The 23,114-nt window shown below is 36.6% G+C and overlaps 1 protein-coding gene and 1 long non-coding RNA gene across 2 annotated transcripts in view; both read left to right on the top strand.

The window, feature by feature from the left end:
* Positions 1-17,631, top strand: part of LOC138702945 (uncharacterized) — a 96,507-nt gene extending 78,876 nt beyond the window's left edge. The window contains exon 2 of the long non-coding RNA XR_011332924.1: positions 13,320-17,631. This is a non-coding gene — a long non-coding RNA (uncharacterized lncRNA). The remainder of the gene's footprint in view (positions 1-13,319) is intronic.
* On the top strand, positions 1,993-17,396 carry LOC138702944 (transmembrane protein 50A-like). The gene is made up of 4 exons (XM_069830366.1): positions 1,993-2,231; positions 2,333-2,445; positions 3,786-3,952; positions 10,998-17,396. The coding sequence occupies exons 1-4, from the start codon at positions 2,133-2,135 to the stop codon at positions 11,102-11,104; spliced, it is 486 nt and encodes a 161-aa protein (XP_069686467.1). The 5' UTR covers positions 1,993-2,132; the 3' UTR covers positions 11,105-17,396.
* Positions 17,632-23,114: the final 5,483 nt, after the last annotated feature.

Below are 23,114 nucleotides of genomic sequence, written 5' to 3'. Positions count from 1 at the left end.
TTTATTTATTTATTCGATAATTTGTTTATTTATCCATTTATTAATTGTTATTGGTATTTATTTATTTATTATTTTTCCATTTATTCATCCATTTATTTATGCATCTGTCTGTCTGTCTCTGTTTATTGATGAAATATATTTATGTCTAAAATAAAAACATTAATAATAATAATAATAATAATAATAACAACAATAATAATAATACGTGGCGCCACAGCCCTTGAAGGGCCCAGACCAACCAGCCGCTTCCTGGCCTTATGTTCACATGCCGGATCAGAAGTGGACGATCATCCAACCATAATGGTGGTATCGTGTGGTTAGCACTATGACTCCACCAGCAGTTTTAGCTGCCTTTCGCAACCGGACTTCTCTATCTTTCGTAGCTCCCCAGGTGCATCACGATGCTGGTGGGCACCGGTCCCATACAATGCCAGACATTTTTGAGAAAATATATTCCCGCATGGGGACTCGAACCAGTGCGCATTTCGTAACGCGAGTCCTAGGCAGCATGGCTTAGACCATGACGCCACGACGCAGGATTTATATTTGCAATTGTAAAGTGATAATAGACGCTTTCATTATACTTTGAATTAACAGTAGTGAAAAATTTTTTGTCAGCTAGGACTAACTTCGGAATGTCGCTTCATATGACGAGAAAATATTATTGCATTTCCTTCATTCATTAGGCTATTTCTCTTGTCCACACTCTCCACTTGTAAACTGAAACAAAAAGAAAACGTTCAAATCTTCACTACTGTAGTTTCATTCCCGTATTCTACCTGCGGGTGCATCCGTAGTAAAGCGCAGATTTTTTTTTAACAGACGTCGGTATAACATAAAAGAAGACCTGGTGTCCTTCATAATTCGAAGCACCGCTTTCATGTCAGAAGAGCCTTGTGATGGATAGTGCCAATGATAATATAGGAATTTTAGAAACTACATACTTTTACCCACGAAACAAGAAAAATATTATTTCTATAATCATTGACAGGGTACTATCAATTATTAATTGTTTATTTAGCAATGCTATATAATCTGCGAGATTACCTAGTGTCGGTGAAATTGATGATGGTAACATAATATTTTGAGGAGATGAACTGGAAGATTCGTCATGAAAGCATCTAGCATTCGCTTTACAGTTAAATAAAACATCGAAAACGAACTACAGTAGGTAATTTGCGTAAGCAGGATTCGAACCGATAGTCGAACAAGCTGGTGGTCTCCAAATTTTTCTACATCATTCGTAGATACCAAATTAGAAAAAACTAACGCATGGGAAGTCCACATGATTTTTGATGTGAAAATCGTATATTTGGCCCGGGGGGAAATACTCGTCTTTGAAAAAATACTACTGTGGCTCCCTGAAGTATCGCGTCCTAAATATTAAACTTCATCTCCACAAAGACTTTTGTTTTTCTTTTAGCCAAAAAATCTTGATATATTCGTCGATTTTCACTCACAAAATCACCTGAACTTTCAGTGTGTTACAAATAACACAATTTCATATTGTGTATTCTATTTAGGCCTATTTCTATCTCTTCATAGTTGTGACGTAGTTATATCTATATGCAAGAATTTGATACGGTACTTAATTTTAGAACCCCTCAACTCGCAAGTAAAAAAGTCTTTTAATCATTTAGATTTAGAGTAAGGCTAATGTCAATCAAATTAGAGACGGCAAGAGGGAGTACGAAATTAAATATACATATATACTAATTAATTGAAAGAATATCTTAATTTCAGGAGCCCTTCTAGGAAGCGGCATTCTTCTTCGCAAGAATTACAAAGTCTATTAGGGTGTAATTGCGTTTATAGATCAAATAAATCTCTGTAGGCGAACAAGTCAAACTGTTACGAGTGTTGAAAAAGCCCTCTACGAACAGGCGCAAGCGCAGTGTGGCGGAAACTGGCTTAAACCTGAGAGGATAGAAAGACTCTAAAAGTCGTAAACAGATCATACTCTCTTTGCTATGGATGTCCTTGATGTTCAAGAGGAACATCTTTCGCCATCTACTATCTTTGCACTGTACTGCAATCCTGTCAATCGGAGTTGGGATCAGGTGTTTGATGTAATATCTTACCGTTTCGTTGTACAGCACATAAAAAGAAATAATTGAAGCCCATATTCGGGTATGGCAGGGTGTTTCGAAAATGTACAGCTTCCACCGTGTGTGTGGTTTGAAGGAGATGATAAAAGAAATGCTATTGCTTCAATTGTGGCAGGAATATTGGTGAGTAAATGTCACATGCCATGCAGTTAATTTTTTTATAATGAGAATTGCAAACTTTGTCATAATTATGTGCATTGTAATCGTTGTGGAAATTTTTGCAGTTTTTTATGGGTTGGTGGTTCATCATAGATGTTCAAGCTGCGTATCCTCAATCTGACCAATTCAACAAAGCTTACCATGTCTGTGGAGTGTTCGGAACACTTTCATTATTTATGTGAGTATGTGTTGTTAACATTTATAGTCAGTGATGCTGAAAGTTATTTTACTAGGTACCGTTAACAGTAATATACCCGTTTAAATCAGCTTCGTATTCGTGATATGTCGTTAAAATTAGCTACTATATTCTGTGTACACAATCATATTATGCCTTTGTTATTGCTGCCTGTATCGCACCATCATCTACAGCTCTACCTAAACTGTTCCAGATTGTGAGTACACATTTCTTGATGTTTTAAACATAGCGTCTTAATTCATTTATACATTATGTAGTCGTACTACTACTGCTGGTAGTTAAGAAATCAAATATGTAAAAATAGAAAATTAGGTGTTCCAATTAGGTATAGAATTTAATCAAGAAGGTGTGGTTTAGGTCTACTCCTTGTGATATTGAAATATTAGCAATTTGGCCTGCATTTTACTCATAATAGAGGACAGTATTTCTCGTGGGAATGGAAAGACAAATTATCGATTTGCCTCTTCGTATGTGTTTTAAATTGTCAGATTTACTGATAATAAATAAAAAAACGTCTTTTAATACTTAAAAATAGTTTTATTTCCCAGGATTGACACATTTAAGCAAGACCTTGAAAATGTTATGGTTAGTTCCATGGATATTTCTATACTATTGCATTATCACGTTAGGTACAAATGTAGGCAATGGTAAGGCATGCTTTGTATATACTCAGTATTGTCTAAGAATGTGCCCTTTCTTGCTGCCCACCTTCCTTTGGTAACACTATTGTAAAGATTTGCCCCAGATAGTAATATTTTGTATATACATTGACTGTTTTCATTTATATCGTAATGAACTGCTCTAAAATAATGTTCAGTGATTATGATCTGAAGTGGTCCATCAAAATCCAAGTTGCGCGAGGAAAAAACACAGCTCAATAATTTAGAGAGTTTTCAAGAAGCTTTTGGGCGAGAAATCAAATCGAAGTATTGCCATATGGGTAGAAGTCTTTCCAAAGGTACACAAATTTTCCTCTGCAGTTTCTGGGATAGGGTTCTTTGCATGCTGTAAATAAATTTAACACGCAAGATTCCACAGCTTCACTTCTCTCCTGCAGAAAACCTTGCTATTTTCCTTCAAAATCCATTGCACTTGGCAAGATTTCATTGGGAAAGTAAATAAAATATAAGTTAACTATTTATTTCTTCCCATATCAAATAGCTGTTAAATAATAGAAGACAGTTACTTCATGTATAGCAAGTTACTCTGTTACAAAAACTGTAATTGTGTGAAATAAGGTGAGTTGTGTAATACCCAAACAATGACTTTTCTTTAAAAGCATTCCAAATAATATGTTGTAAAATCGTTCATTTTTATTTCAGGATAAATTCAGTGTCAAATGCGCAGATCCGAGGAGATGCATACTCAGGAGGCTGCTTTGGATCCCGTGGTGCCAGATTCTGGCTTTTTGGAGGCTTTGTCATGGGTTTCGGAGCTGTGATTGCTTCATGCTGGATCTTATTTGCTGATTATGTTGCGTATGGTGAAGGTAAGTACTTGTACATTATTTCAGAAATGATGTACATTGTATAAAAATTCTCTGTCATTTAATCTGTCGATCAAATCTGTAATTAATTATGGAGGAGAATCAATTATCACAAACCCCTATAAACAAACTACACATAGCACAAAACAAGGTCTCAGAATAGTAACAGGGGCATTTAAAACAGCACCTACAGAAGCATATAGATAAGCTGCACTGAGAACAGATCTGTCAAACTTGTACCAATAGCAGCAGGGATACTCAGATTCAAACTGGTCCCAACCAACAGAACCCATCTGCTCTTATTGAAAGTACGATATCATCAATGCAATCCCATAGGTGAAATTTCGACACCTCCCCAAACTACACATGGAAGAGAAAATGTACTTCAGTCATTGCATTCACAGTATTCGGCTTCACGTCACTCAGATATCCCCTGAACTAACCCACTAATCTTATCACATACCTCGGCCTCATGTCACTGAGATATCCCCTGAACTAACCTACTAACCTTGTTACATACCTCAGCCTAATATCTCTGAGATATCCCCTGAACTAACAAACTAATCTTATCACATACCTCGGCCTCATGTCACTGAGATATCCCCTGAACTAACCCACTAACCTTGTTACATACCTCAGCCTAATGTCACTAAGATATCCCCTGAACTAACCCACTAATCTTGTCACATATCTCAGCCTAATGTCACTAAGATATCCCCTGAACTAACCCACTAATCTTGTCATATACCTCAGCCTAATGTCACTAAGATATCCTCTGAACTAACCCACTAATCTTATCACATACCTCAGCCTAATGTCACTGAGATATCCCCTGAACTAACCCACTAATCTTATCACATACCTCGACCTCATGTCACTGAGATATCCCCTGAACTAACCTACTAACCTTGTTACATACCTCAGCCTAATGTCACTGAGATATCCCCTGAACTAACCCACTAATCTTATCACATACCTCGGCCTCATGTCACTGAGATATCCCCTGAACTAACCCACTAATCTTATCACATACCTCGGCCTCATGTCACTGAGATATCCCTTGAACTAACCCACTAACCTTGTTACATACCTCAGCCTAATGTCACTAAGATATCCCCTGAACTAACCCACTAATCTTGTCACATACCTCAGCCTAATGTCACTAAGATATCCCCTGAACTAACTAACCTTGTCACATACCTCGGCCTCATATCACTGAGATATCCCCTGAATTAACCCACTAACTTTATCACGTACCTCGGCATCATGCCACTCACATATCCCCTGAACTAACCCACTAACCTTGTCACATACCTCGGCCTCATATCACTGAGATATCCCCTGAACTAACTCACTAACCTTGTCACATACCTCGGCCTCATATCACTGAGATATCCCCTGAATTAACCCACTAACTTTATCACGTACCTCGGCATCATGTCGCTCACATATCCCCTGAACTAACCCACTAACCTTGTCACATACCTGGGCCTCATATCACTGAGATATCCCCTGAATTAACCCACTAACCTTGTCACATACCTCGGCCTCATATCACTGAGATATCCCCTGAACTAACTCACTAACCTCGTCAAATACCTCGGCCTCATATCACTGAGATATCTCCTGAATTAACCCACTAACTTTATCACGTACCTCGGCATCATGCCGCTCACATATCCCTTGAACTAACCCATTGACCTTTTCACATACCTGGGCCTCATATCACTGAGATATCCCCTGAATTAACCCACTAACCTTGTCACATACCTCGGCCTCATATCACTGAGATATCCCCTGAACTAACTCACTAACCTTGTCAAATACCTCGGCCTCATATCACTGAGATATCCCCTGAATTAACCCACTAACTTTATCACGTACCTCGGCATCATGCCGCTCACATATCCCCTGAATTAACTCACTAACCTTGTCACATACCTCGGCCTCATATCACTGAGATATCCCCTGAATTAACCCACTAACTTTATCACGTACCTCGGCATCATGCCGCTCACATATCCCCTGAACTAACCCACTAACCTTGTCACATACCTGGGCCTCATATCACTGAGATATCCCCTGAATTAACCCACTAACCTTGTCACATACCTCGGCCTCATATCACTGAGATATTCCCTGAACTAACTCAGTAACCTTGTCACATACCTTGGCCTCATATCACTGAGATATTTCCTGAACTAACTCACTAACCTTGTCACATACCTCGGCCTCATATCACTGAGATATCCCCTGAATTAACCCACTAACTTTATCACGTACCTTGGCATCATGCCGCTCACATATCCCCTGAACTAACCCACTAACCTTGTCACATACCTCGGCCTCATATCACTGAGATATCCCCTGAACTAACCCACTAACCTTGTCACATACCTCGGCCTCATATCACTGAGATATTCCCTGAACTAACTCACTAACCTTGTCACATACCTCGGCCTCATATCACTGAGATATCCCCTGAATTAACCCACTAACTTTATCACGTACCTTGGCATCATGCCGCTCACATATCCCCTGAACTAACCCACTAACCTTGTCACATACCTCGGCCTCATATCACTGAGATATCCCCTGAACTAACCCACTAACCTTGTCACATACCTCGGCCTCATATCACTGAGATATTCCCTGAACTAACTCACTAACCTTGTCACATACCTCGGCCTCATATCACTGAGATATCCCTTGAACTAACCCACTAACCTTGTCACATACCTCTGAGAATGGCAAGAGAAAACAAAAATTTAGACTGTAAGAGGAATCATGGTGGGGAAGGGTGAAGTCGGCTTTAAAACTATGGTTTATCAATGTTGGTGAATAAGATGTTCTTATGGATGTGCCCCTCATGAGACAAAAGAGGAGAAACTTACAAAGAAATTGTGAAAAGACGATTTTGTAGCAACAGAAGGATGGTTCTACTGATGAAAGAAACGGGAAAACACTGTGTACAAATGAATACATGGCGAGCGAGGATGCTGATTTCTCTGTGGCAGAAAAATGGGTAAAGAAGTGGCCGAAAATTATTTCAGAAATTCCTCCAAATTGAGTTTACAGTACAGACGAGACTGGATTTTATTATGTTGCCTTGCCTGAACACACTTATCTGTTCAAGAATGAAAGTTATAAAGTGTTTAAAACTCCAAACAACCGATAGACAGTCTAGTGTTGTTTAAGAATGTGTTGTAAAAAAGGAAGGCAACACAATAATTGATTATTTTTTAAGTACTGGTAGTATTGCTTTAATATTATCTTGCAATTTTATATTGAAAATTCATAACTTTTTTTGGTCATTGTCATCGTTCTGTTATTGTTATCTGATTAGTAGCATTCAAAAGTGATCACTGATCATAATCAGCGGGGTGTATTGTACATAATTTTGCATACTATATCCTAGACTTTTGCCATATGTACCAGTACCAAATTCAGTTCTGATCTATTAACAGTTTATTCTAATACTTTTAGGCAATTCGTTTTGTCAGTTTTGTAGATGAAAAAATTATATCAATATTATCCTTTCTTTTCTCTGTACTATATCTCAAATATTTAATTTCCCGTACTAAATTAGTCTCCATAACGATTTCATACCTAGTCATTACATTTGAGGAATTTCAGGCCATTTCTAATGGTACATATTATGAAACACGTTTATAATGTAATACTTTATGGCATGAGTCAATGTTTAGGGAACAAATAAAGTAAGTTTCCTAATTTTGACGAATATAATAACTGTATAACATTATAAACGTGTTTCATACGTTATTTTTTTGTACGACAGCATTATAAAACAATTACTTACTTACTTACAAATGGCTTTTAAGGAACCCGAAGGTTCATTGCCGCCCTCACATAAGCCCGCCATCGGTCCCTATCCTGTGCAAGATTAATCCAGTCTCTATCATCACACCCCACCTCCCTCAAATCCATTTTAATATTATCCTCCCCTCTACGTCTCGGCCTCCCTAAAGGTTTTTTTCCCTCGGGTCTCCCAACTAACACTCTATATGCATTTCTGGATTCGCCCATACGTGCTACATGCCCTACCCATCTCAAACGTCTGGATTTTAAGTTCCTAATTATGTTAGGTGAAGAATACAATGCGTGAAGTTCTATATTGTGTAACTTTCTCCATTCTCCTGTAACTTCATCCCGCTTAGCCCCAAATATTTTCCTAAGCACCTTATTCTCAAACACCCTTAACCTATGTTCCTCTCTGTTTCACAACCATACAGAAGAACCAGTAATAGAACTGTTTTATAAATTCTAACTTTCAGATTTTTGGACAGCAGACTAGATGATAAGAGCTTCTCAAGCGAATAATAACATGCATCTCCCATATTTATTCTGCTTTTAATTTCCTCCCGAGTATCATTTATATCTGTTACTGTTGCTCCAAGATATTTCAATTTTTCCACCTCTTCGAAGGATAAATCTCCAATTTTTATATTTCCATTTCGTACAATATTCTGGTCACGAGACATAATCATATACTTTGTCTTTTCGGGATTTACTTCCAAACCGATCGCTTTACTTGCTTCAAGTAAAATTTCCGTGTTTTTCCTAATCGTTTGTATATTTTCTCCTAACATATTCACGTCATCTGCATAGACAAGAAGCTGATGTAACCCGTTCAATTCCAAACCCTGCCTGTTATCTTGGACTTTCCTAATGGCATATTCTAGAGCGAAGTTAAAAAGTAAAGGTGATAGTGCATCTCCCTGCTTTAGCCCGCAGTGAATTGGAAAAGCATCAGATAGAAATATTAAAAAACAATTAATAAAGGAATATCAACTTTGTAGTGATGGGTAGTTTGATATCATGGGCTATGAAGAAAGCGGTTGCTCTGACAGCAGTGCTGTATTAAATATTATAGCACAGCAAATCATTTCATAATATTAATCAATCTCAATGTATCCAACTGTTTGCTGACAACATACTTGTAAAGTCCACTACAGTTCACTGTAGTCTATTCAGTTGTTGTTTTTCACGAGAAATGAGGGATATTTTGATCGGTGTCCATTATTATAGATGCCTGTTGCTAGTAGCCAGAGGTGGGGTGTAGTCGATATATACTGCAGGGCTGTGTCTTCTGCAACTGGTACTGATGATTTTAATTTACTTCTTTTGTGGTTTATGGTTGGACAGTATAGAAGAATGTGTTCCAGATCTTCATCATGATTATTACACCACAGACAAGTAGGATTATCAGAAATTTGAAATCGGTGTAGGTACAATTTAGTGACAATGTGACCTGCTCTGGCTCTTGTTAAAAATGTTTGAACATATCTGGGTAAGTTTTTGTACATTTCAAGGTCATTTGGTTTCTTTTGTGCAGACTGTAAAATTGTTACTTTGTCAGAAGAGAGCCAATTGTTGATCTCTAAATCCTAATTATGGGACATCAGGAGCAGGGTATTATATTCCAAAATATCAAGAAAGTTATTTCATACCATGATCATCCTCCTCCAGTCTTGACACTGAATTGCTAGCTATTGATGCTGCTCTTCATTGTGTTACTCAAATTTCTGAAAAATCTGTTTGCATACTTACCGACTCCAAGGGGGCTATATTTAATATAATTAAATATGTACCAAACCTATATGCACTTAGAATTTTTCCACTTCAGAAACAACTAAGTAAACTAAAAGAACTCCAAAAGGAAATAACATTTCAATGGATACCTAGTCATTGTGGTATACCTGGAAACGAGAAAGTCGATAATATTGCAAAACGGGCAACATATTTGCAACCAAGATCTCTTCAAGTGATATCTCTATTCAGTGCTTTTGCTTCAGTAAAGTCTCATTTTACAAACCTGTTTCATAATATTAACTTTATTGCACAATAGATGTCATGATGTTTTAGTTGGCTTGGTAATATCACAGTCACGAAGCTTGAGTTTTGAGGAAGCTAGGAACAATAGACTGTGACGGTTCTATTTTGCATTGCCTGTAATGAGGTGATATTAGCGATCCTAGTGGTGAGCAACTATCTAATGTTTGCATATTTACTACGTATTGAGCTTCGCGACTGTATATACTAGACTGTGGTAATATTTTTTGGCACTGGTACAATAACGTGGGTTAGTATGCATGATTTTCACTATCAGTAAAGACTGTTTATAATGCTGAAGTACTTACTTACTTATGGCTTTTAAGGAACTCGGAGGTTCATTGCCGCCCTCACATCAGCCCGCCATTGGTCCCTATCCTGAGCAAGATTAATCCATTCTCTATCATCATATCCCACCTCCCTCAAATCCATTCTAATATTATCTTCCCATCTACGTCTCGGCCTCCCCAGAGGTCTTTTTCCCTCCGGTCTCCCAACTAACACTCTATATGCATTTCTGGATTCGCCCATATGTGCTACATGCCCTGCCCATCTCAAACGTCTGGATTTAATGTTCCTAATTATGTCACGTAAAGAATACAATGCGTGCAGTTCTGTGTTGTGTAACTTTCTCCATTCTCCTGTAACTTCATCCCTCTTAGCCCCAAATATTTTCCTAAGCACCTTATTCTCAAACACCCTTAACCTATGTTCCTCTCTCAAAGTGAGAGTTCAAGTTTCACAACCATGCAGAACAACCAGTAATATAACTGTTTTATAAATTCTAACTCAAAATTCAAAATTGCAGCTGAACAGAGCATATGTTATTATGAAACCGTGGTTTGATGAAGAGTGTTGCTTGGTAGTAGAAAGAAGGAAACAGGCAAAATTGAAATTCTTACAGGATCCAGTTGAGGCGAATAGAGATAATTATTTCAATTAAATACGGGAAGCAAATCGTACGCTTAGGAATAAAAAGAGAGATTACTTGAAGGAAAAGCTGAATAAGGTAATGCTGAAGTACAAAAAATATTCATTTACAAAATTTTCCAATTAAGATATTGCACACCATGCTTTTTGGTCCTTAATGAGTTCCAAAGAAACAAGTTAAATGTCAAAAAGGTAAAAGTAATGATTATTCAATCCAGTCATTGTTTCATGTGTATGTGTATAAAAATTTTACTGTATGTTTCAGGAAAAAAATCAGCCTGGCCAGGAGTGGGTCTTTTCCTTCAGAATGCATTCATTTTTGTAGGTTCATTGGTCTTCAAATTTGGAAGGACAGAAGATCATTGGAATTAATAAATCTCACTCTTAAACTGACTTTGGTTGTGTGATGTAAGTTATTATGGTACTGAGTGGAGAAATTGAGTTATCAGCCTCTGCTATATTACATTATCATGAGACTGGCTTGTAATTTGAGTAGAAATTTCTCTTAATCACCAAACGAATATGAAACCATTTGAACAATTCTGGTATACATTACACTTAGTTGAATGATACCGTAATTTTTGCACTGCAGTACCAATTTAAATAAAGTGCAAATAACTTGACTTTTCTTTTAGTCATAAAAGATATAAACGCAATTATTATGTTTAATTAATAAATATGAGAATAGCATCATTTAATTCAAATTAGATTTATATATATTTACATTATATTTTTCGTTTCAAATATGATCTTAATGAGAAGTGATCAAATTATATTTAATTTTTTATTACATATATGTCGATATTATTGCTTATATACAAAGATACGTTCGTACTGTTGTAGTATTCTGGTGATAAGCAAATCTGTCCATGATAAATTGTCATTGGAAGAAACTAAGTTGTACTTAGGTAGTCAACCACTTTTTGACTGATGTTGCAGTTTGTAAATAATAATATTGACTGACTAGCAGCTATCAGATTAAAAAAAAACACATTAACCATAACCAATGTGTTCAACCAAGACTTGTGATTTGTATAATATAGTGTGTATATTTTGTATTATGGCTCTCTGCCATTTCTTCTTCAGTCTGTGTAAATACAGAGTGTTGCCAGTAGATAATGAGACTACATTTATTACGAAAAATAACTAAATAAAAAAATTAGGATATTATCATTACAGGCTTTACTGACAACCTTACACAAGTCTGTTACCATTTATACGGGTCCTGAAAAGTGCTCTTGAAAGTTCTGAAGTAGAATCTCTTTCACTTGGCTGGTCACATCGCTTTATATGTCACTGTTATTGGAATCACCCTACTTTTAGGATGAGATTAATCTCTGTAGAGACAATTAAGCCTGCCAGTCCAAATCTGGCGAGTAGGGAGGATGGTGAATGATACAGAATGCTTTCATATTACGAAAAAAAAAACTAACGAGTATATTTATTAATTATCATTACATGCTTTAAATATAATCACAACTTCACACAGATCTGTTATCATTTATGTAGGTCCTCGAAAGCATTCTGAAATTTCTGCAGTGGATCCTTCAATAGGGCTATCTTATGCGAAGTTTTACCATCAGATGGCAGGAGCGTTCCATGCGGCACAACATGTTGTAGGGCTATATTATGTCATATGCTACAGTTGATTATGTTCTCCTGCTTGTTGGTTTTCTGTGCATGTCAAATTGTATTTATAATTATTTTGTACAGTATAACCTAGTATATTTTAAAATAATTCAGCATTTTCTTACATCATAATTTAATTTAAATTACAATAAATAACAGCGTAAACTTGCATAATACTGAGCGATTCCCCTTAAGAGATGGATGGAGAAATCTGCAGTATGCAGAATATAGATACAAGTAAATTGAATATTCATGAACATAAAACTTTGAGAACGAGGTGTAGGAATAAAAAAATAGGAACTTTGTCGAAGATGAATATTACCTCTTTAATCATTAGTATTGTAAAAACAGGATATACAGCCACCAATGTGTTTTTTTTTATAGGGAAGGGACTATCGAGATTTAATTCTTCCATATTTTTTTCTCTAATTGCAGAAAGATCAAATGCAATGTTTGATAAGATGATACAATATGATCGCAGTAGTATCACGATTATTCGTGTGTTTTGTAGGTTAAGAACATGCAGTTTTCAATACTATGTAGGATGATTTTGAAAATTTGAAGTAAAAACATGGTTTAATTAGTTTACAGCACATTAAAAACATTATTCACGAAGTGGATTTCACTATGGATTGTCCTGGATAATAAAGATACCAGTTAATCGAGAGTTTACTGCAGGCGTAAAATGCTGGCGTAAACTTCGGAGACTTCTAGAAATACTGAATACAATCTAAGCTAACATAGGTTGCTGTTGACGTTGCATATGTTTTTATTAATTTTTCTTTCCCCTCCTCCAAAATGAAACTGTAGCCAGCAATTCCTTATTTGAAGTAGTTATTTTTGTTTAACTTTCGAGGCACAATTTAATTGGTTAAATTTTTTATGGTTTAAAGCATATATTCAGAATATTTCGGGACCTGAATGAAGACAAAAGGCTTTTCCTGGTTTTTAAATATAGGAACACAAAAAAGATTTGGCATTTTGAGTTGTTTTTAAGAGTATTTATTGTACTAATACACTACGTAAATCCTCAATGTTTATATACCGGAAAACAAATGCACATGCAAAGCGCATCGCTCAAAGTTTTTTATTTTAATCCAATGCCATCAGGTTGTCTTTCGACATTTCTGGTCTTCTCTCCTGGCCGTGGCTTAGTTGTAACCCACTTCTGAGGTTGGGGCACCTGGAAGGCAGAGTTACATTACCCCGATGATGTGATAGGATGATTATGATAATGTGGTGCCAGGAGAGGTCTTAAATCTAAACTTAACCTAAATTCCAGACCATGGACGAACACAGGAATAATCCCCTTTAAGGAAAAATTCCTGTGCTCTAACCGGGAATCGAACCCGGGACCTCATGAACTATAGCCAGAAGCTCTGACCACTAGACCATGAGGCTGGTCAGATGTAGTTTCTAGTCTAGATAAAATTATCTGAAAACAAGCGGTTTTTTTTTTTCAAGGACCCTGAATATATATATATATATATAAAAAGGTAAAGGTATCCCCGTAACATGCCATGAAGGCACTTGGGGGGATGGAGGTAGAGCCCCATGCTTTCCATGACCTCGGCACTAGAATGAGGTGGTGTGGTTGGCACCACGCTCTGACCGCCTTTTACCCCCGGGAAGGACCCGGTACTCAATTTTATAGGGGGCTGAGTGAACCTCGGGGCCGTTCTGAAAGTTTGGCAACGAGAAAAAATCCTGTCACCACCTGGGATCGAACCCCGGACCTTCCAGTCCGTAGCCAGCTGCTCTACAAACTGAGCTACCCGGCCGCCATATATGTATATATATATATATATATTATTTTAGTCAGCATCTGCTGTTTATATATATATATATATATATATATTATTTTAGTCAGCATCTGCTGTTTATATATATATATATATATATATATATTTTTTTTATTTTAGTCAGCATCTGCTGTTAATGAATTCTGCTTTCCAAGTGTATCTTAGACACAAAATTCAATGCTGACAGACTGCAGAGTCCAAAAGGGGCTAAGTGACTACATCTGGAGCCATTGGTAACAAATCAACCAAAAATATTGTCAGGAGAATCTAATTTCTTACAATCTGGAGATTATTTTTGTCCCTCAAAGTACACGCGCTATCTGTTGGTGCTGTTGATAAGTTGTTGACTGAAATTATAAAACAATTTATTTATTATTACATATATTTCAACTTATCTGAAGTCTTAACCTCAATATGACTTTCAAATTTAATAAAGTTCTGTTGAATGTCATGCCAGCTAGCATTCTAACCATGTACGAAACCAATATTGGGGTAGCCTTGAGGGTGGTCATCTATTACAAGCATGATATGCTCGGCTATATTAGGTTCGACGTAAGTTGAGCAAGCAAATGGATAATTCGAAATTTTCTCGGGCTTCCAGCCAGGTCATAAGTTGATGATCCACCGACGTTTCGAGCATGTTCATCTTCCTCATCTTCAGGGTTAAATGATATCTGAGGGTACCCAGCTCCTTAATTTATAGTGCCAGAGGGAGTCAGCCGAGGAGCTGTGCGCCGATTGGCTGTTATTAGTGTGGACCGCGGCGAGAACGCTGCCGACGTGTCGTCTGCGGAACGCGGTAACCTGAACCGGGACTCGGGTCTCCAACTAAGCGCGGCATGGGCACCGGCTATTAAATTTCTCACCGCCCGGACGACGGGCCGTCATCAGCGGAGGACACATGAGAACTCGTCCGCCGAGCCCACCGTGAGACCCAAGGTCATTCAGCCGGAAAGCACAAAGCAAGACGACACGTTGGCAGCGTTCTCGCCACGGTCCGCACTAATAACAGCCAATCGGCGCACAGCTCCTCGGCTGACTCCCTCTGGCACTATAAATTAAGGAGCTGGGTACCCCTAGATATCATTTAACCCTGAAGATGAGGAAGATGAACATCCTCGAAACGTTGGATCACCAACTTATGACCTGGCTGGAAGCCCGAGAAAATTTCGAATTATCACGTCGCCAGGAAAGCTTCAGTAGTTATTTCAAGCAAATGGAGTTTCCTGTAGCATTCTGTTACTTTTATTTTCATTTGATCTTGCAGAAACTGGCCAGCTTGGAAGAACATCTCTGCCATTTTGAAAACATATGCATTATTAGGAAATGTATGCACAAATTCCATCAACATAAGATTTTTGCATATCTTGGTGCACTCCCATAGTTCCATCACAGTCTACTATATACAGTCGCGAAGCTTGAGGTGTTTTTTTGCAAATCTCGTGATAAAGCGCTCCAAGCGGTTAGCAACTAGAAACAATAGACTGTCCATGGTCGACTTTGGACATTTCTATCAAGTGCTAGCTCGTTGCGTGTTTCACATTGATGCTTGTGAAATGTTCGTTATTGATTGTAATGAAAATGTTAATGGCTAAAATATAATAATTGGAATAATAATATGGGACAAGGAGGAGACGTTTGTAGTGCTATAAATTGTAGCAACAGTAAGAGAAAGAGGCCAGAGTTATCCTTTTTCCGATTTCCGAAAGATTCAGAAAGGTTCCTGGGTTTCCACAAGAATTCTGTGCAGAAACAAAACTCTTAATTTTGAAGTTCTTTGTGACTGTTGGAATACATTATATCCTTAAATTTCACAATGAAATGTTTCAATCTAACCGAAAGGACATTAGATACCGGTTAAAGTTCTGTTACTTAGGCTGCTAAATTTCCAGAGAAATAAAGGTTAGGTCTACTTTTTTTTCAGAGGATATATTTTTAATTGTAGCTATTAATTTTGTTATTATTTTTATGTGTTATTTTACTAAAGACGTAGAAAAATTAAGTTTGTTATAATGAAATTTATTGATCACGTTTTATTTTCAATTCTGGTGGGATTATTATTGCTTAGGCCTACTTTTTTCTTCAAAGGATATGTTTTTAATTATAACTGTTAATTTTGTTGTTATTTTTATTTGTTGCTTTACTAGAGACGTAGAAAAAGTCTGTTACAATAAAATTTATTGATCACGTTTTATTTCCAATTCTGGTGTGATTATTATTGCTTAACCTCATCCTACTTTGTTAACTACGTAAGCCTACACTACAAGTACCGGTACACGTAAGTTACTCCATTAATTCATATTTCCATTATTATTGTTGTAAAGAGAAATGCAAATTAATATTTATCGGTTTCATAGTTAATTATCACTATAATCTTGAATGAGTGAAGCTATTATAGTAAATTTCAGTTCGTTTTGCACAAACAAAAATTATATTAACTTATTTCTTGCAGGTATCTTCGAGTTTATGGTGGAATTTAATATACTTCATTAAAATAATAAATTAACTTTATGCATTTAATATTTCAATAATGGAAGGAAGGTGTTAATTTTTCCAAAAGAACACGACAACGAAAGTGTAACATATTTTGTCGGCTGCTAGGAGAGATATCTGCGATGATGAGGCGATAGTAGCGATCCTAGTGGTGGGCAACTACCCATGTTTGCATTTTTACTACATATTGAGCTTTGCGACTATATGTAGTAGACTGTGGTTCCATATCAAAAATTTTAACACACAAACACACACTTACTGTATTTAGAATGCGATGAAGTAACAAATATTGGGTGTTAGAGACGAGCACATACCGATGTCCTCTTTCTCTAATCTCTTTGAAGAGTACTAAAAAAATAATACAGTTAGTCTCATTGTTATTATTGGATACATTTTGTATGTTGTATTCAGTCGATGACTGTTAAAGCATTTTTGCTGATCACCAGTCTTAGTGATATTAGCACTTTTAATATTTTAGAAATGTTGGATGTATTTGTACTTGATCGTACCTGTGCATTCCTTCTTGCAATTTCATAGAACGATGATAAAACTTTGAGTATATGAGTAAATGTAAAAAATAAATTAAAAAAAAAATGCTTAAATTACAACTGAAATGCACAGATAATGTGGAACGTGAATAATGTAATAGAACGTAAATTAATTCTTCCACATGACTGCAATGTGTTCAGTATTGTATGGGATTTAAGACCTCGTATAAAGTCTTAAAAATTATGCTTGTATTTCTGAATTCAGTTTTTCGTGTTTTCTTCTCTTTTCTGATCTTCACAACCTCCTTATTCCCTTTCTCTGTCCCTTGAATAATTGCTGGTTTGGTATAATTGTAGAACAATATTATTTTACACCTTCTAATAATGTGCTTTGTACATATTTATGTGTAATAATCTTTTATACAAAATATATAATGTAACATAGTACCAACCTCTCAAAATAAAGATTCATCCTGTTGTAAAATTAGCTACGAACAGTATAAATGAGCTGCCAAAAAAAAAAAACCCTGTCCTCAAAACAAAAATGGAAATAATTTTATTTCCGACTAGCCGTACCCGTGCACTCCGCTGCACCCATTAGAAATAAATATGAAGTAATTACATAATTAAAATAGGACATTTGATCCAGGGAACATTCGTGTTTGAAAAAAGGATAAATCGTTTATTATGTTACTTAATTTAAATTGTATTAAAAAATTAAAATGCGATCATTTTGATCCAGAGACCATTCATTTGGGCATAAAAATTATTTTAGGAAATACAGGAAACGAATGTACAGAATAGCCTATCAAGTTTTCTGTGCATAAGAAGCTATTTTAATCTTACCTGTCCTCGATTCACTCAGAAGTTACTGTAATAACATTATAGCATTATGTCCATCTAGAGAAACTGCACTTTCCAATGGTGAATTAATAATTAATTATACAAATCGGTTAATTTAGCTTCCGATATTACTTCATACAAACACAGAAACATTCTCTATAGGCTATGTTTCATAGCTTTCGATTGTTGATGTCCAAGGCCCCTTATAGACGAAGTCATTTGTTTTTTATTTCATTACATCGCCTTAGATGGCGTTGTTATTGTAATTTTGAAACTCATTTATCTCATTAAATATCAGTCCTATCAAAATTTTGTAAAGAATAAAACTTATCGAAAATTATTTTTAAAGAACCTTTGGTTATGTAACATTTTTCACAAAAATCAATTATAAGCGCGATATTTCGATTTATTTAATTCAGGCCCCCTTATAACCCCCCTTTTAAATAATGTATTTTTAATGCCATATAGCCTAAAATCTAAGTTACAACGAACTTAATTTATATTCCAATTTTCATCGAAATCCGTTCAGACATTATCGCGTGAAAAGGTAACAAACATACAGACAGACAGACAAACAAAAATTTCGAAAAAGCGATTTTCGGTTTCAGGGTGGTTAATTATATATGTTAGGACCAATTATGTTTGGAAAATCGAAAATTACCAGAAAAATTTCCGCTACAGATTTATTATTAGTATAGATGAACTTTAATGTTTGTCACTAGGTTATGATGACTGAATAGATTTAAGCAAGACGAAAAATATAATCTTCTCTGTTGCCTCGACATACTATCCTAGCTATTGGATCCAAGAGTCTCAGGTACAGGCAATGGGTCGTTTGCAACCACAATAGTTTTCACCAAATGTATGAATATGATCCAGAAATCCATCATGCTGGAAAATGAAATTATTCATTTCAGCATTACCCTCTTAACTTACCTTGCTTATTTTTCAGGTCTTTCCACTTGTCACCAGTTGCAAATTCTGAAGTGCCGAAGTTTGTGGTTCTTCCAGTCTTCCTTTTATCATGTTGTGAATAATATTACTATTTTTATAAATGAAATCAATTAATGAAAAGGTAAAGGTATCCCCGTAACATGCCATGAAGGCACTTGGGGGGCATGGAGGTAGAGCCCCATGCTTTCCATGACCTCGGCACTAGAATGAGGTGGTGTGGTCGGCACCACGCTCTGACCGCCTTTTACCCCCGGGAAAGACCCGGTACTCAATTTTATAGGAGGCTGAGTGAACCTCGGGGCCGTTCTGAAAGTTTGGCAACGAGAAAAAATCCTGTCACCACCTGGGATCGAACCCCGGAAATCAATTAATATGCACCCAAATAACAAGATGAACATTCGTTCTACTACTGGGTGTTCAGTTCAAAGTGTGTCATGGCTCGCTGTATGCCGTCATGTGGCTAGCCAATGAGCCTAGAGAATTCAATCTTCCTACACTTCCGCAGAGGCGTATTACCTATGTGCCAGAGAAGTTGCCTAGCAAGTACGGCGTTCATTCTGAAGAGTACTTACCGATACGTACGGTAACGCCGGTAGTGGCAGGAATGTGAACGGTTTGGAAATACGTACTGAGGTGAATTTTTTTTCTTACTGTCAGGAAATGGGGAGAGGGTTAAGATGATTACTTACATATTTTTTGACATTAACTTCGACGGTCAACATGGACACGGAGCATTTGATTTGTGTTGTCAAATGTTGCCGTACGCAACCGATGATAACAAATACCCTGCGTACAATTTGCCTGCGCAAAACACAGTTCGAAAGAGGTTATGGTAGCACACAGACCGTACAGACTGCCATCTGTTGCTAAGACGTTCAAGTTATACCATACACGTTCTGAAGTTCAGATTGAATGCCTGATTAATAGGCAACTTCTCTGACATAAAAGCTGAAACTCGCTTCAAATCGCCGACTCGCAATAGTGACGTCATGACACACTTTGAAATGAACACCCAGTATACTTTCTCTAATGAGAAAATGAAAGGAAAATGGATGGGAGGGTTAAACCAAAAAAAAAAAATATGGTATAGGAGTTAAGTAATTTTTTATGCAAATAGATTTTTGTTCCCCAGGGGAATACACAAGTTAAATTATTCTACAAGAGGTTGTGCAAAAAACAAAAGAATACTAGCATTTGATGTATTTTATTTGTATAGAAAATTATTTGCAATAAGGGTCCGATGTTTAATTTTAATCTAACTCAAAATACAGTAGAACTCCAATTATCCGGACTAATAGGGGGTAGTATGATCCAGATAATTGGGTCGGAAATGAAAAGAGTCTAGAAACAGCAGTAGTAAGCTACTGCATGTATTAAAAGTGCAATATGACTATAGGCCTACTGTTTATAATGGACAAAATTACACATATTTTTTTTTTTATTGGGTTATTTTACGACGCTGTATCAACATCTAGGTTATTTAGCGTCTGAATGATATGAAGGTGATAATGCCGGTGAAATGAGTCCGGGGTCCAACACCGAAAGTTACCCAGCATTTGCTCGTATTGGGTTGAGGGAAAACCCTGGAAAAAACCTCAACCAGATAACTTGTCCCAACCGGGATTTGAACCCGGGCCACCTGGTTTCGCGGCCAGATGCGCTGATCGTTACTCCACAGAGGTGAACAAATTACACATATTCAAACAGAATAATACTTTAAATGGTATTATAAGAACTCTTCATATTCCATACAGAACAGAACTTTACTTATGTATGGTAGCACAGTACACGAAATAAAAAAACCTAAACATATGCAACTTTCTTTGAATAAACAATTTCAAACTATTCTGAAATGTGATCCGGATATTTGGAGTGTATGCTGTACAGTACATTTTTATGTCTTATCTTCCTTTACCCAAACACATCGAAATGTAAAAATCATTCTGTGTAATTTGGAGCATATCTTGTACTATGTTACAACTTCCTTCTGACTTCCTGAGCAGCAGAACGAAATTTTCAGCACAGAAATAATTTGTAAATCGTAAGAAATGACAAATTAGCCGTGCAAAAGTAAAAGAAAACAGTAATGGCATAGAAACAGACCAAAATGACATAGAAATCCGAAAATAAAAAAAAGAGCAAAAGATTCTGTTACATGCTTTTGCAATCAGATACCATAAGCAAGATTTATACATACAGTTAGCGTTGTCTGTTGAATATGAAATGAAAAATTACATTTAAAAATTCTAATTGTGATTGATGAAGTGTTGTTAGTTATAGCTATATTGTTAAATATGAGATATGTCTTACTGCAATCATGATGACTAGACCATGGATTTTGATGATCTAATACATTAAAAATTAAGTGTAAAATTTATTTCTAAATACCTAAGTAAGTAATCATCTTGGTTTTCAGTGGCATATATTGTGGGCTGTCAAAGCTATCACCGGAGCCCATGTCCAAATGAAGAGTAAGAGAAAACCAAAATTATTTATAATTTTATATACACTTTTCATCTGTAACTACTTTTATAAATTTTGCGCGCAATACAAATCGCAGATTATGTTCAGTTCCAAGAACAAGGCTTCGGATGATTATACTGCAGCTCTCTCAACAAGAATGATTCATAGTACCTCAAGGCTTTGGTTTCCCAAATGGCAGCCTTGACCAGACCACCCCCAAACTCCTCCGACTGGAAAGATTGTGAATGGTGAAATCTGAAGTAACTTAATTATGTGAAATATATTTCTCAAATTTTCAGCAAACGTGCGCAATGAAGAATGAACAATGATGTATTTTAATCATTTCGTAACAAAGATGCCTGATATAGTGTGTGGATGTGCCTATAAATATAATATCCACGTAATCCATTACTCCAGAAATGGGCCACGGACCTCCTCCCTTCCCCTTCAATTTTTCCCATATACTCTATTCCTCTCAGGCTCTTTCTTCTGCCCATAAATAAATTACTCATTATTTTAGTAAAACTTAAACTTTTAACAGGGGAATTAAAATAATATAGGGTGTTAAAAAAAAGTATCCAATATTTTAGGAGGTGCTAGTATGCATCAAAACAAGAAAATAATGTCTTAATAAACATGGGTCCTACAATACATACTTTCTGAGATCTGAATACTTGTTCATAGGAGGTGCTCAATGTGACGTCCATTTATGGCAATGCATTCCTCTACCCTTCGGAGTAAGGAATCATGCACTCTTTCAAATTGAACTGGTTCCTTCATGTGTCCCCATAACCAAAAGTCTAGGGGATTTAGGTTTGGGAAACAGGCAGGCCAAGGTTTGGGGCTTCCCTGACCAATCCAGCAATTCTGAAATGCCAGAGTCAGGTGTTCATGCACATTGCGGATAAATTGTGCTGGTGTGCCATCGTGCATGAACCATATCTTCAGTCTCTGCTGACATGGCACATTCTCCAGCAAGACAGGCAATACATTAACAAGAAAGTCCTGAAAGTCTCTGTGGTAGCACATATGGCCCTATTAATCTATCACCAAGAACACCTGCCCATACGTTGCTTGAGAATCGGTGCTGATGCCTTGTTTCTTCAACTCATGGGGATTTTCATCAGCCTACACATGCTGATTACGAAAATTCACAACACCATCTCTGCTGAACCCCCTCATATCTGCAACCAGACTTTTGTTTTCAGTATTTCTTGCGACGTATCATTATTTCATGCGAGGGTGTCAACTACGTTATGATTTTCTGGTAGCCTGCTGTATTGTAGGGCAGAGAAATGCATTGCCATGAATGGACGTCACATTGAGCACCTACTATGAACAAGTGTTCAGATCTCAGAAAGTATGTGTTGTAGGACCCATGTTTATTAGACATTATTTTATTGTTTAGATGCATACTATCACCTCCTAAAATATTGGATACTTTTTTTTAACACTTTATATAACAGCTTCAAAGCTAGGTACCTGGTTCAAATGAAGTGCACTGGTACAATAATTAACATGGAGGCATGAGATTACTCTGCCTGCCATTATAATTTTCTCGTTAATTCATATGTACCCATTAAAAAAGTCTATTACTCCATACACTTTTTAACCAAACAGAAGCCACGGACCACGTGTTATTGTTGTGATGTCAGGAAGTAAAACCTGCTGTTGCAAGCTTTGAAGCATGTGAAGTTTTCTTTATTATAG

Source organism: Periplaneta americana, chromosome 7, assembly GCF_040183065.1.
Source record: "Periplaneta americana isolate PAMFEO1 chromosome 7, P.americana_PAMFEO1_priV1, whole genome shotgun sequence".
Lineage (NCBI taxonomy): Eukaryota > Metazoa > Arthropoda > Insecta > Blattodea > Blattidae > Periplaneta > Periplaneta americana.
This window is presented reverse-complemented; position numbering and strand designations above follow the sequence as displayed.